Here is a 16,687-nt window from a genome sequence, read left to right on the forward strand (position 1 = left end):
TAAGGAAGCTTATAATTTAGTTGGGTAGACAAAAAAACAACAAAACAAGAAGTAACCAGAACAGTATAAATTGCATAAAAGGCTCCATGAAACACATTTCTTCTCAAAATTTAGAATCAGAAAAATGTTCCTTTAAACAAAAACATATGTGTCTTTTTGTCAAACCACAACTACAGAACTTAAAATATTTTATTTTTTGCCTACTTCCAGGAAACTAAGTTAAATTTACTGCTCAATTGTAGAACTATATTAGGCTATATAATTGTAATCTCAATGTTTTTATAGTTCCTATGATGTGCATCATTATCTTACTGTAAGCAGTATCAAGTCCTTTCGGAAACAATAGAAAATTTAGGCAATTTAAAAGGCTAAATTACATTTTGGTGGGGCATGGTGGCTCACGCCTGTAATCCCAGCACTTTGGGAAGCCAAGGTGGGCAGATCCCTTGAACTCAGGAGTTTGAGACCAGCCCAGGCAACATGGTAAAACCCCATCTCCACAAAAAAAATATTTAAAAAATGAGCCAGGCGTGGTGGTGCTTGCCAGCTACTCAGCAGGCTGAGGAGGGAGGACTGCTTGAGTCCAGGAGGTCGAGGTTGCAGTGAGCTGAGATCATGCCACTGCACTCCAGCCTGGGCAGCAGAGTGGAGACCGTGACCTGTCTCAAAAAACAAAAATGTAAGTATTCAAAGTAGGATCAGATAAGAGATGAACCCCAGAGGAAGTGAATTTGAAGTGAGCTGGTGGTAGGATATTAGGACAAGGGAAACCCTACATAACAGTATGTAAGCAGGGATAGATAAACTATCTGTCATTCATGACTTTAGCTTAATCTTCATTAAATATTACAACTTTTCAAAATGTCAGCTACATTTATTTCAGTTAAAAATATATGTAAGTGGCCAGGAATAGTGGCTCATACCTGTCATCTCAGCATTTTGGAAGGCCAAGCAGGAGCATCCACTTGAGCCCAAGAGTTTTAAGACCGGCCAGGGCAACATAGTGAAACTCCATTTCTACAAAAATTTTAAAAATTAGTGCGGCATGGTGGCATATGCTTGTAGCTCCAGCTACTTTGGAGGTTAAGACAGGAGAATAGCTTGAGCCTAGGAGTAAGAGGCTACGGTGAGCAATGATTATGTCACTGCACTCCAGACTAGGTGACAGAGCGAGACTCCGTCTCAAAAAAAAAAAAAAAATCAAGTAATACATGCCTATTATTAAAACATCCATGAAAGAGATGGAAAGTAAAGCTGAAAGGCCATCCATCTGCTCCTTATAAGTCACTGTTACGTTTCTTTGGTATCCTACTGTGTGCTGTCACTTTTTAAAAAAATTTAAAATACAAATGACAGCAAACTAGACATTCAGTTCTGAACTACTTTTTCATTTATTATATATCTTCATCCTCTTTCTCCATCAGTAGAAAGGAGGATGTATATTTTAGAGGTCAAAAATGCAGCATACTCTAACTTCAGAATACATGGATTTGAATACCAAGTTTGCCCTTTACTATCTGTGTAAACTTGTGCAAGTTATTTAATCTCCGTGCTTTGTCTCCTCACCTGCAAAATGTAAATAATAACAGTACTTGCCATATATTAATACTTGTTTTAAGAATTATTAGATAAGGCCGGGCGCGGTGGCTCACGCCTGTAATCGCAGCACTTTGGGAGGCCGAGGCGGGCGGATCACGAGGTCAGGAGATCGAGACCACCCTGGCTAACATGGTGAAACCCCATCTCCACTAAAAATACAAAAAATCAGCCAGGCATGGTGGCGGGCGCCTGTAGTTCCAGCTACTCGGGAGGCTGAGGCAGGAGAATGGCGTGAACCCGGGAGGCACAGCTTTCAGTGAGCCGAGATCGCACCACTGCACTCCAGCCCGGGCGAAAGAGCAAGACTCCATCTCAAAAAATAAAAAATAAAAAAGAATTATTAGATAAAACACATCAAATGCATGGCACGGTGCCCGGCACATAATATGTATTTGATAAAGGAAAGACATCATCATCATAATAAATGCAAATAGACCTACCTCATTCTTAATGGGTGTATAATACTACAATCTTCTATTGATGCATATATTACCAACAGTAATCTAATGAGATTACTTGTCCATGTATGTTTGCCTACTTTGGATAAATATATTTGGAGGGTAATTTCCTGAAAGTGCAAAGATGATATGCATTTTAAATTTGATAGTTATTGCCCAACTGTCTTTATGAAATGGCTTTTTTTTTTTTTTTTTTTTAAGAGACAGGGTCTTGCTCTGTCACACAGACTAGAGTGCAGTGGTGTGAGTATAGCTTACTGCAGCCTCAACCTCCCAGGCTCAAGCAGTCCTCCCACCGTAGCCTCCCAAGTAGCTGGGACTACAGACATGTATCACCACATTAGGCTAATTTTCTTCTTCTTTTTTTTTTTTTTTTGTAGACAGAGTCTCACCATGTTGCCCAGGCTGGTCTTGAACTCCTGGGCTCAAGAGAACCTCCTGCCTCTGCCTCCCTAGTAGCTAGGACTACAGGTGAATACCACCATGCTTTTCTGTAGATATGGAGTCTTGCTACATTGCCCAGGTTGGTCTTGAACTCCTAGCCTCAAGTGATACTCCTGCTTCAGCTTTCCAAAGTTCTGGGACTACAGGTGTGAGCCATTGCATCAGCCCAGTTTTTTTCCTTTTTAAGAGACAGGGTCTTGCTATGTTGCTCAGGCTGGACTCAAACTCCTAGCTCAAGTGATCCTCCCACCTCAGCTTCTGAGTGGCTGAGACTACAGGCACCTGGCTTCAACTGATTCTTAACAACAGTTTGAGAAAGAAAAAGTAGCCTCCCCAACATCTGGAAACTGCTTGAACACTTACAGCTGGACCTCAGTGCTGTCTGACGCTGGCCCAGGGATCATAGGGAGGCCACATTATTCTCCTGTGGGACATAAACAATCTCGCAAAATATCAACATGAGACAAGGTCACTCTGAGACTGTGTTCAAGTGAGACAAAACAAAAATACTTCAAAATTTTGTCTGGCTGGGCGCGGTGGCTCACGCCTGTAATCCTAGCTACTTGGGAGGCTGAGGCAGGAGAATTGCTTGAACCTGGGAGGTGGAGGTTGCAGTGAGCTGAGATCACACCACTGCACTCCAGCCCCATTTCAAAAAAGAAAAAAAAAATTTTTTTTGTCTAAGCCCAGAGGAAAAAAACAAGGTCACTGAGCATTTTACAAAATACTAAACATCCCCCTCTCCTGGCTAATATGAGTGACTTCTGCTTCTCTACCAGTTCTAGCTTTGGTCTCACTCTACTCTAGTTGGCCCACATCCTAATAAGATTTATTAAGATACCCAAACATAAATCACTCCACATCCTAACAGCATCCAATCGAGAAAGCTCTGCTTTCTTAAACTCCCCAAAATCACCTAATACAAGCTCAAGTCCTATAAAATATTCCTTCTAACACTCTTACTGAGATACTCCACAGTTCGCATGGTGTGCATCCTCCCTCACAAGTAATGAACGAACGTGTTCAACTATAGGTGTGTTCCTAGTGGTCTGTGGCTGCAGGGCACTGACAAGGCCCACTCACTGATGGGAGCAGCGTGTGGGACCACACCACAGAACAGGAAACCAGTTGTATCACTCAGTATATATGCAAACAGAATGGAGAGCATCAATTAGTCTGGAGTGGGTTAAGCAAGCTTCTACACCACATTTCCTTAGGTTAAATTCCTAGATGTAGAATTACTGGACCAAAAGCATAAATATTTTCTTCTTTTTGAGACAGGGTCTCACTTTGTTGCCCAGGCTGGAGTGCAGTGGCACGATCTTGGCTCATGGCAACCTCTGCCTCCAGGGTTCAAGCGATTCTCGTGCCTCAGACTCCCAAGTAGCTGGGATTACAGGCACGTGCCACTACGCTTAGGTAATTTTTGTATTTTTTGGTACAGACAGGGTTTCACCATGTTGGTCAGGCTGGTCTCAAACTCCTGACCTCAAGTGGTCTGCCCACCTCGGCCTCCCGAAGTGCTGGGATTACAGTTGTGAGCCACCATGCCCAACCCCCAAAGCATAAACATTTTAAAGGTTCTTAATCTTCAGGATCTCAGTCATAGGTAACATACTCCAAGAATAGGCCAGTGCAGTGGCTCACGCCTGTAATCCCAGCACTTTGGGAGGCCGAGGCAGGCAGATCACGAGGTCAGGAGATCGAGACCATCCTGGCTAACATGATGAAACTCCGTCTCTACTAAAAATACAAAAAATTAGCCAGGCGTGGTGGTGGGCGCCTGTAGTCCCAGCTACTTGGGAGGCTGAGGCAGGAGAATGGCGTGAACCCGGGAAGTGGAGCTTGTGGTGAGCAGAGATTATGCCACTGCACTCCAGCCTGGGTGACAGAGCAAGACTCCGTCTCAAAAAAAAACAACAAAAAACAAAACAAAACAAAAAACACCAAGAATATATAATGTCAATTTATTTTATTTATTTATTTATTTTTTTGAGACAGAGTCTCACTTTGTCACCCAGGCTGGGGTGCAGTGGCATAATCTCTGCTCACCACAAGCTCCACTTCCCGGGTTCACGCCATTCTCCTGCCTCAGCCTCCCAAGTAGCTGGGACTACAGGTGCCCACCACCACGCCTGGCTAATTTTTTGTATTTTTAGTAGAGACGGAGTTTCATCATGTTAGCCAGGATGGTCTCGATCTCCTGACCTCGTGATCTGCCTGCCTCGGCCTCCCAAAGTGCTGGGATTACAGGCGTGAGCCACCGTGCCTGGGCACGTCAATTTATTCTTACACTTGATCTGGGCTTCAATTTTACTAGCTTATACACAATTTATCAATTTCAGGAGTCTTATTCCATTTGTAATAAAATATAAAACAAGTATATGTATACAAATGTGTAATATAGCTATTACTGAATTTAAACGCTTTTTATATGTATGTAACTATAGGCAGGCGAAAAAGTTTAAAAGCGTACAAAGCCCAGTATAAAAGCAATGCATTATACTTTTTCTTCCTTCTGTAATGTTACACTTTTTTCTGGTTTTAAAAAATTATATAACATATTTTAAGATACAACATTTTAATCACTTAACACTTTCATTTACAGTAAAGACTATAGTGACCACTTCAGAACATTCTGACTAATGTTTTCTCCTTGAGTTAAAAAAAAAAAAAACGCTTAATCGTGGGGAAAAAAAACGAATTTACCACCTTAGCTATTTTAAAGTGCACAGTTCACTATTTTTAAGTATATTCACATTGTTGTGCAACCAATCTCCAGAACTTTTTCGTCTTGCAAAACTAAAATTTTATACCCATTAAACATTTCCTCCTTCCCTAATCTTTGGCAACTTCTATTCTACTTTGTTTTTATGAATTTGACTACTCTAGATAGATAACTTATATAAGTGGAATCAGACAGTACTTGTCTTTTTGTCACTGGATTACTTCACTTAGTATATCGCCCTCAAGGTTCATTCATGTTGTAGCACCTGCCAGAATTTTTCTTTAAAACGTAAATATTCCACTGTACGTTTATATCACATTTTGTTTATCTATTCATCTATTGAAGGACACTTGAGTTGCTTCCACCTTTTGGTTGCTGTTAATAATGCTGCTACAAATATGAGGGTACAAATATCTCTTCAAGACCCTGCTTTCAATTCTGTTGGTTATATGCCCACGAGTAGCATTGCTAGATCAACATGGTAACTATTTTTAATTTTTTGAGGAACTTCCATACCGTTTTCCACAGCAGCTGCACTATTTTACATTCCCACCAACAGTGCATAAGCGTTCCAATTTCTCTACATCCTCATCAACACTTGTTGTTTTCTCTTTTTTTAATAGTACCCATTCTAACTGGTATAAGGGTGATACTTCACTGTGGTTTTGACTTGCATTTCCCTAATGATTAGTGACGTTGAACATCTTTTCATTGTCCATTTTTATATCTTCTCTGGAGAAATTTCAAGTCCTTTGCCCAGTTTTTAAAAAGTTTTTAGAGACAGGGTATTGCTATGTTGCCCAGACTGTTCTTGAACTCCTGGCCTCTAAGTGATCCTCCCACCTAGGTCTCCCAAAATGCTGGGATTACAGGTATGGCCATTGCAACTGGTCCTTTACCCATTTTTAAATTGGGCTATTTCGTTGTTTTTGTTGAGTTATAGGAGTTGTTTTTGTATTCTGGATATTAACCCCTTATCAGATATAAGATTTGCAAACATTTTTCTCCCATTCTATAGGCTGCCTTTCATTCTGTTACTGTTTGATGCACAAAAGTTTTTAATTTTGATGTATTCTAATTTATGTTTAATTTATGATGTACAGTAATTTATGTTTAATTGTTTTACTTTTGTTGCCTGTACTTTTGATGTCATGCCAAGAAACCACTGCAAAATCCAATGTCATGAAGCCTTTCCTCCATATGCTTTATCTTTTCTTTTTTCTTTTTTTTGAGACATAGTTTTGTTCTTGTTGCCTAGGCTGGAGTGCAATGGTGTGATCTTGGCTCACTGCAACCTCTGCCTCCCGGGTTCAAGTGATTCTCCTGCCTCTGCCTCCCAAGTAGCTGGGATTACAGGCATGCGCCACCATGCCCAGCTAATTTTTTTTTTTTTTTTTTAAGTAGAGACGGGGTTTCACCATATTGGTCAGGGCTGGTCTTGAATTCCTAACCTCAGGTGATCCGCCCGCCTCAACCTCCCAAAGTGCTGGCATTATAGGTGTGAGCCACTGTGCCCGGCCTTCCTCCATATTCTTATGGGAGTTTTATAGGTTTAGATCTTGCGTTTAGGTCTTTGATCCATTTTGAGTTAATTTTTGCAGATGGTGTAAGATAAGGACCCAATTTCATTCTTTTACATGTGGGTATCTAGCTTTTCCAACAGCATTTGTTGAAAAGACTGTTCTTTCTCCCACTGAATGGTCTTGGCACCCTTGTTGAAAAATCAATACCTTTTAAATGTACGTTTACATTTGAATATGAGCATCTTGAACACACTATAGGATGAAAGCTACACCATATCATACAGAAAAAAAATTACTTTTTCATATGGGAGTAGAAAAGGAGAACAAGAAAGGTAAATATTTTAACTGTAAAAGATTTCCTTTCAAAATATAAAAGTTGACAAACACTTAAGGTTAATCACTAATAAGCTTCAGGTAATAAAAATGCATCTGATTCATTCCTGCTTCACCTTCCTTGAGGGATTCCTAGGACTTAGTACCAATTTCTGATCTCTATTTTAACTACTTGCATATTCTGCTAATTTTTATGTTAAAAATAAGAAAAACCTCATATAATAGATAATACAGACATCCTTTCTTCTTTTTATACTAAATAAAGCAAATTATGTTTCCTGTATACTTTTTCCTCATATATTTTAGGTTTTGTTTTTGTTTTTTTGAGACGGAGTCTCGCTCTGTCACCCAGGCTGGAGTGCAATGGCACAATCTTGGCTTAATGCAACCTCCACTCCCGGGCTCAAGTGATTCTCCTGCCTCAGCCTCCCTAGTAGCTGGGACTACAGGCACGTGCCACCACACTGGCTAATTTTTGTATTTGTAGTAGAGACGGGGTTTCACTATGTTGGCCAGGCTGGTCTTGAACTTCTAAACTCGGGTGATCTGCCCGCCTCAGCCTCCCAAAGTGCCAGCATTACAGGCATGAGCCACCACACCTGGCCTAGTTTTATTTTAAAATAGCTATAAAAGGGCTCTAATAATCACCCCTACTCCCTACCAATAGTAACTAATCATAAATTAAACAAATTAATTTACGTATTTTGTTTTGAGTCAGTGTCTCGCTCTGTCACCCAGGCTGGAGTGAAGGCGTGTGATCATAGCTCACTGCAGCTTTGATCTCCTGGGCTCCAGTGATCTTCCCATCTCAGCCTCCTGAGTAAGCTGGGACTATAGACGTGCACCACCACACCTGGCTAATTTTTGTATTTTTTGTAGAGATGGGGTTTCACCATGTTGTCCAGGCTGGTCTTGAACCCGTGGGTTCAACTGATCCTCCTGCCTTGGCCTCCCAAACTGCTGAGATTACAGTAATTTATGTTTAAGACTCTTTTAAAGTGTTCATATCTTATGTTACATTGTATTTTTGTCATTTCTCTAACTACTAAGAGAACTAATCACAGGATAATCTCTCCCCACCTTCATGGCTTATAATTTAAAAAAAAAACAGGGAAAGAAAACAGACATGGTAGCATATCTGTCCTGGGACAGCCTTAAGGATCAACTCTGCCAGACTAAATTGTTACCTACTTGAAGGCAGGGGTCATGTTTTAATTACTCTTTGCAAAGAACTATAGCACCACAACATTGTACTCAAAAAAAGAACAAAGGCATGATGTAATATCGAATTTAAATGGAGTGAGAAATTTGCTCAGCTTTCCACAGCCTAAATCAGCTCCTCCCTGATATCCACTCAGCAGTGGAAATTGGAAGCATTCCTCTTCTATCGCAAAGTACCAGGAAAAACCAAAGTAAGTACTTTCTTAAAGTTTGCTGTCTTTCTGGCTCACATTTTTGGGGACAATTAGAAAAATCAAATATTTTAGCCTAAAAGTTTCCTTACAAATCTCCTGAATGCTCCTAAACTGCATGTAAAAAAAAGTAAACAGATATTAAGAATATATTGGCTGAGTGTAGTGACTCATGCTTGTAATCCCAGCACTCTGGGAGGCTGAGGCAGGAGGATCACTGAAGCCTAGGAGTTCAATGCTGCAGTGAGTTATGATGGCGCCATTGCATTCCAGCCCTGATAACAGAGCAAGTCTCTGGAGAGAAAGAGAGAGAGAAAGAGGGAGGAGGAAGAGAGAGAGGGAGAGAGAGAGAGAGCGTGCGGGTGAGCAAACATAAGCGCCAGTGCTTTTGATAAACCTTATTAACTATGACATATCATTACTGGTAAGAAATGTCTACTGTGGCTGGGTGCAGTGGCTCACCTCTGTAATACCAGCACTTTGGGAGGCCAAGACGGGCGGATCATGAGGTCAGGAGATTGAGATCATCCTGGCCAACGTGGTGAAACCCCGTCTCTACTAAAAATATAAAAATTAGCCAGGCATGGTGGTGCATGCCTGTAATCCCAGCTACTCAGGAGGCTGAGGCAGAAGAATCACTTGAACCCGGGAGGCAGAGGTTGCAGTGAGCCGAGATCGTGCCACTGCACTCCAGCCTGAGCGAGAGCGAGACTCCGTCTCAAAAAAAAAAAAGAAAAATTTCTACTGTATATCAGGCACTCGATAAATACTGCTAACCAGGACCTACTTCATTTCTGTACCTGGTTTGGTCTATTTTTTTTTTTTTTGAGACAGAGTCTCGCTGTTGCCCAGGCTGGAGTGCAGTGGTGCGATTTCAGCTCACTGCAGGCTCCGCCCCCCAGGGTTCACGCCATTCTCCTGCCTCAGCCTCCCGAGTAGCTGGGACTACAGGCACCCGCCACCTCACCCAGCTAACTTTTTGTATTTTTAGTAGAGACGGGGTTTCACCGTGTTAGCCAGGATGGTCTCGATCTCCTGACCTCGTGATCCGCCCGCCTCGACTACCAAAGTGCTGGGATTACAGGCGTGAGCCACCGCGCCCGGCCTGGGCTATGTTTCATAACTTAAGAAAGACTACCTGGATTTGAATCCTGGCTCTGCCACTTACTGTATGGCCTTGGGCAATTTACCAAGCTTCTCTGTACCTTAGTCTGTAATATAGTAAACAAAAAATCACATCAAACCAAAAATGGTTAATAACAGTAGGTAACCAAACCATAAAAGAAAAAACTGATAAAGCTGACTTCATCAGAAGTAAAAACTTTTACTTTTCCGAAGACTAATTAAGAAAATAAAAAGGCAAGATAGACTGGGAGATCATATTTGCCAAAGTGCTTGTCCTTTTAAGTACAACTCAGTAAGACAAACAACTGATGTTTTAAAATGGGCAGAAGATCTGAACAGACACTTTACAAAAGAAAACATACAAATGCCAACTAGGCACAAGAAGAGAGACCCTCAATCATCACCAGTCATCAGGGAAATGCAAACAAAAACCAAGGTGAGATACTACTTCATACTTACTAGAATGGCTGAAGTTAAAAAGATCGACAATACTACGTGTCAGTAAAGATATGAAAAACTGAATAGCCCCAAATTGCAAACAACCAAATGTCCTATTTTTGAATGGGTGAACAAACTGTGGCATTCTCAAATTGTGGAATACTTCTCAGGAATTCAACATGCATGAATCCCAAAGTCATTATGTTAAGTGAAAGAAGTCAAACACCAAAGATAATACAAGATTCTGTTTATATGAAATTCTACAAAAGGCAAAATTATAGTAACAGAAACCAAGTTAGTGACTGCCTGGGGCTCAGGGTCCAGGAGGGAAAGTGACTGCAAAAGGACATAAAAATACTTTTTAGGGGAGGCCGAGGTGGGTGGATCATAAGGTCAGGAGATCAAGACCATTGTGGCCAACATGGTGAAACCCCATCTCTACTAAAAATACAAAAATTAGCCAGGCGTGGTGGTATGCACCTGTAGTCCCAGCTACTTGGGAGGCTGAGACAAGAGAATCGCTTGAACCTGGGAGGCGGAGGTTGCAGTGAGCGGAGATCACACCATTGTACTCCAGCCTGGGTGACAGAGCGAGACTCTGTCTCAAAAAAAAAAAAAAAAAAAAAAAAGGGTAGAAATAATTCTTTCATCCTCCAAATCTACTGCCCTCTTCCATTTTAGAGAAAACATATTTGCTGGGGGGAGGAGGGTAAAAGAACAGAACCCCTATTATAGAAGTATGTATGAAAATCCTCATTCTTAATTCAGCTTCTTTTTAAATGGGCTATGACCAGTTCTAATAATTCACAACCGGTAATATTTAGTTAAGAAAACCTAGTTAGGGAAACCATCACCTCTTCACTCTAATTTCTGTAACATATTCCACAGTAGTAATAATCAGTTCCCTTAGATTGATTCTGTCTTTCCCAACTTCCTGGGGCTAAGCAAGATGGTTGAGCATTGTTTCAAAGGTTTGTATGCATGCATAGTCAACAGATGAAGTTAGGACCCAAGATGTTATAACACAGCTTTTACCATTCCATTATAAAACTAGTCAATAATCCTAACACTGCCACAATGATAATCAACATCTGAGTGCTTACCATTTGTTAGGCTGAATGCTAGGCGATGGTGTACATTATCTTAATACTCAACATAATAATATATACTTATATAATCATATATAATATATGTAGTATATATGATTATCATAACCTTAGATGAAGAAAGTAAAGAATAGAGTTTAAAAGATGGTACGGCTGGCCAGGCACGGTAGCTCACGCCTGTAATCCCAGCACGTTGGGAGGCCAAAACGGGTGGATCTCTTGAGGTCAGGAGTTCAAAACCAGCCTGGCCAACATGGTGAAACTCCGTCTCTACTAAAAATACAAAATTAGCCAGGTGTGGTGGCACGTGCCTGTAATCCCAGCTACTTGGGAGGCTGAGGCAGGAGAATTGCTTGAACCTGGGAGGCGGAGGTCACAGTGAGCTGAGATCATGCCATTGCACTCCAGCGTGGGCAACAAGAGTAAAACTCTGTCTCAAAAAGAAAAAAAAAAAGAAAAGAAAAAAAGATGGTATGATAAAAGCAACAGACATACACAAAGCAAAAGACAGATACAAAGCAAGTGTAGGTATAGCTTGAATTTGTTTACATATTTTATGATATGTTTATCTTTTCAATGGGATTTTTACAGATAGGCTCTTATAGTTCTATGTTAAATACTGAAGTCATACTAGAATCCCCAAATTAGGATGACTTTCCATTGAAATATTTCTATTTATTCCCTTGGGAGAGGTACAATATAAGGGATCAAGGGAGTTCGATGAATAATATTTATGCTACTGTCCATTTGTATTATTTTCTTCATTTTTTTTTTTTTCCTACTGCTATAAAATATAAGTATAAAACTATAGTCCGGGCGCAGTGGCTCACGCCTGTAATCCCAGCACTTTGGGAGGATAAGGCAGGCGGATCACCTGAGCTCAAGAGTTCGAGATCACCCTGGCAACATGGTGAAACCCTGTCTCTACTAAAACACAAAAAATTAGCCAAGTGTGGTGGTGCACACCTGTAGTCCCAGATACTGGGGAGGCTGAGGCATGAGAATCACTTGAGCCCCAGAGGCAGACGTTGCAGTGAGCCAAGATCATGCCACTGCACTTCAGCTTGGGCTACAGAGTGAGATTCCATCTCAAAAAAAAAAAAAGGAAAAAAAACCCCACGAAACTATACATTGCCTAACCAATGTTTCTTGTTTTGTAGGCAACTAAATACATTATGTTATAGATGTTTTACCAGAGGTATACTGCTCTATCCTAGTATTTCCAATTACCATCTTAAGGAGGCCTCTAAGGGTCTCTTTGTGTTGGTATTAGTCTTTTATGGTTTTTGTTCCTGCATTCTTTACAGAAGGAACATGAATAGAATCACATAGGCTCTCTACAGACTTCTTTTTACAGAAGCAGGTAAGATTTAGTGGCTTACTCATGTTAACACACCACAAGGAACAGGGAAGACAGGAACCCTGGCTTCCTAACGCCCAGCTGGAAGCTTTTCCCATGAGACCGCACTGACTCTAGACAGGTGTGTCAGAGGTAGAAAGTCAACTGAAAGTTGCCTCTTTTTTTCTCCCAACTTGTATTTAAAAAAAAAACTCGCCTGTAGTCCCAGCTACTCAGGAGGCTGAGGCAGGAGAATGGCGTGAACCCCGGGGGGCGGAGCCTGCAGTCAGCCGAGATCGCGCCACTGCACTCCAGCCTGGGCGACAGCAAGACTGTCACACACACACAAAAACAAAACAAAACAAAACAAAAAAAACTCAGAAAATCTTCTCACTCTGCTTAAAATTCCAGGAAACTCATTCACTATAGTGTTTTACTGAGAAAATCTCAGTAGAGAAGATACCAATATAAATTCTCAACAATTCTTAATTCTGCTCACCAAGATAACTGCTAAAAGGACCTGTTATCTTAACTCTCAACTTCTTTAAGACAGGAATTCTAAGCATAGAGTAAGGATTTAGCGGGTGGCAGGAACAAGGGGGTCTGCCAAGGTCACTCACTCTCAGGTCATCTAAATAATGATGCCATACCCATTCTGGCAGCCCTGGAGGTTCATATCCCTAAATCAACAACAACGACAACAAAATTCTAAAATAACTGTCATAATTATCTGCCACAAGACTGTATTTGATTTTTACTGCTATCTTATTCAAACAAAAAATTAATATCTCATGAGCCATTAACCTACTAAAGACCCAAAGGAGAAGGGAGCAAGGGCATGGCCAGAACTGGAGCTTGGAAAGAGCACAGCTGGACGGGAAGCAGAATTCACCAGGCACACAACTGATACAGGAAGCAGGGAAGGCTGAGTGGCAAGAGACAGAAAGTAATTCCTCAGTTCCTGCTTACTATATTTCCTTTCCAGATCTATGCTTAGTTAGCAATTCAACTAGATACAGAGCTGAAGGACAAGGAATGAAGTCCACACATAGCCATGGTGGTGAATAGGGGGAATACTTCTTTTTTCCCTAATCTAGGAACAAACTACAGTTGCTTGTCTGTGGCAGACGAGAATAAAAGATGTAACTCAGCCACCAACTTCCAATAGGCCACATGTTCTACAAAGTTTAATTTGATATATGGGCTATTATTCCTACAAGATTAAAAAATAAGAATATTAAATGAACTAAAGACATTTAACAGCATTTGAGGCCAGGTGTGGTGGCTCATGCCTATAATCCTAGCACTTTAGGAGGCTGAGGCGGGCAGATTGCTTGAGCCCAGGAGTTCAAGACTAGCCTGGGCAACATGGGGAAACCCTGTCTCTACAAAAAAAAAAAAAAAAAAATTAGGCTGGGCATGGTGGCTCATGCCTGTAATCCCAGGTGTTTGGGGGCACTGAGGTGGGCAGATCACTTGAGGTCAGGAGTTCACGGCCAGCCTGGCCAACATGGCAAAGCCCCATCTCTACAAAAAACGCAAAAATTAGCCAGGCGTGGTGGTGCACGCCTGTATTCCCAGCTACTTGGGGGGCTTAGGCATGACAATCTCGCTTGAACCTGGGAAGTGGAGGCTGCAGTGGGCCGAGATGGTGTTACTACACTCCAGCCTGGGCGGCAGAGCGAGCCAGACATGGTGGCACGCACCTGTATTCCCAGCTATTTGCGGGGCTGAGGTGGGAGGATCACTTCAGCCTGAGAGGTCGAGGCTACAGTGAGCCGGCCCAGGTGACAGATAGAGACCGTGTGTCAAAAAAAAAAAAAAAGGCATTTGAAAATAAATTAGTAAAAATCATACTTAATACTTGAAAATAGTAGTTCTCAACCTTCTTTCCTCAGGAGCCCTACCCCTTAACATCTTAAAAATTGAGGACTCCAAAGAGCTTTTGTTTATTTGACATATCTACTGAGATTTAGTAAAAAAGTAGTTATTTAATAATTCATTTCAGAATAACCCCATGTTAATATAAGTAATTTAATTTTGTACAAAGTATTTTTATATTTTGTATTTTCCAAAACAAAACAAAAAAAATTAGTGAGACGAGTGTCACTCGTTTAGAATGTTATACATGTGGAAATGTGTTTGACTTGTAACACAAGACAACCAGATTCTCATATCTATTTCTGCATTCATCTGTTGCAATTTTGGTTGAAGTACATGGAAAAAAAAATCCAAACCCACAAAGATAGATAGTTGAAAAGGGTAGGAGCCCTTTAACAACCTTTTAGATAATTGTGAATATAATTATCTGATACTACATCAAAACTGTACAAGTTGTAAGATTCATAAAAGTCAATTACAATGTGGAAACTGAAAGTGTACCAGTGAACTTTTCATACTGTTACATTAAAATCTGTTGGTCTAACTTTGAATGAATTGTTTATTCACACATGATCTTGTAACATCTTGCATTGGTCACTGAGAAAATATTCGTTCTTAGTTATACAGATCTTCCAAATGTGGACATATTTCATTGTATATTTAAAACCACATTCATTAATACCCACCAATCTCATCAGAAAAGTCTTCGGAAGCTGTCAAGCCCACAGTGGCAAATAGGAGTTCTCCTAAACTATAATTTTTACTTGAAAACTTAATGGCAAAAAACATTGTCAGTTGTTTTTCCTTGAAGTGAGAGACTTACTCCATTCATTCTCAGAAAAACACCTGCCAAATACTGAATCAAGTCTGCATAATCAGATTTGCCCTTTCAAGTAAAAATGGTATTTCATGAAATAAACACAGTTAGTTCAGATCTCAACTAAAACAAGAACACAAGTACTTTTCCTTGAGACAACTATCATACTTTGGGGTACAGAAGTGCTCTACACGTGCTTCCCTTTCTGTCACAGAATATCAAAGTGATGTGAAACTCAAAGATTGGGTTTTAATAAAACTAATAATTTTTACTGCTTTATCAGGACATTCTTACGTGAAACTAGCTTTTTCCCTTATGTAAATAGTGAAGGAGTGGCAGTGGAAAATACCATGACTACTGGAACAGCTGGTTACCACTGCCTTGATTTGTGTTAAGGAACCAGCAGTTTTTTACCACTGCAGCTTTTGTACCATCAGTGCAAATGTCAATACAGTAAAAAGGCAAATAATATCTTAGTATTGTTATGAAAATAAATGACATTTGGGACCCCCTAAAAAGATCTCAGGGAGCCCTAGGGATTCTCAGACCATTCTTTGAGTACTACTACTCTAAAATATCTTTACTTTTAGAAAGGATAGAATCCTCTGCTCCTATATATTACAAATAGTAATAAAGCTAAGTAAAACACAACTCAAAAAAACACCCTCTTACCTTTGCCAAGACTAAAGACAAATGGTTCATTTCTATCATGACTGGAATCAAACTTCTTTCCATTTGATAATTTTCCTTTGTAATGGACATAAACTTTGTCTCCAATCATCGGCGTTTCGTCACCATTCCCCACTCTTTTGACAATCTAGAAAAGACAAACATTAAGAAAACGGAGGTGAAACTTTTTATTTGTAATCAGAGAATAAAAAGCTCACACAGTCCATCCCAAGACATCCAGGCAGATTTGCAAATATACTATTATCCATTCTTTCTAATGCCTCCCTTCATTCCTCACAGTAACTCATTGCTAGAAAACTGTCCTTTACCAACCTGTCTTTTATATCTACTTTTATTGCTTATCACACTATTTATTCCTTCAAAGAATTAACCAATAAATCCTGTTCATTGGTTTAATGCCCTATATTTTGACACTAAACCCTCTTTTTTTTTTTTGAGACAGAGTCTCACCCTGTCGCCCAGGCTGGAGTGCAATGGTGTGATCTCGGCTCACTGCAACCTCCGCCTCCCAGGTTCAAGCGATTCTCCTGCCTCAGCCTCCCGAGTAGCTGGGATTACAGGCGCGCGCCTGCATGCTCAGCTAATTTTTGTATTTTTAGTAGAGATGGGGGTTTCACCATGTTGGCCAGGCTGGTCTCGAACTCCTGACCTCGTGATCCACCCGCTTCGGCCTCTCAAAGTGCTGAGATTACAGGCATGAGCCACCACGCCTGACACTAAACTCTCTAACACAGACTTGTGAGCTAGTCCATATACACACTGACTTAGACCAGAAAGAATAGTGGACTTTTAAA

At 40.7% G+C, this 16,687-nt stretch overlaps 1 protein-coding gene across 1 annotated transcript in view; it reads right to left on the minus strand.

Moving 5' to 3' along the window:
• FKBP5 (FKBP prolyl isomerase 5) overlaps positions 1-16,687 on the minus strand; it is a 113,668-nt gene that overhangs the window by 47,354 nt on the left and 49,627 nt on the right. Inside the window, exon 3 of the mRNA XM_030802745.1 lies at positions 15,876-16,020. Within this exon, the coding sequence (XP_030658605.1) occupies positions 15,876-16,020 (145 nt within the window). The remainder of the gene's footprint in view (positions 1-15,875; positions 16,021-16,687) is intronic.

This window comes from Nomascus leucogenys, chromosome 22a, assembly GCF_006542625.1.
Source record: "Nomascus leucogenys isolate Asia chromosome 22a, Asia_NLE_v1, whole genome shotgun sequence".
Classification (NCBI taxonomy): Eukaryota; Metazoa; Chordata; class Mammalia; order Primates; family Hylobatidae; genus Nomascus; species Nomascus leucogenys.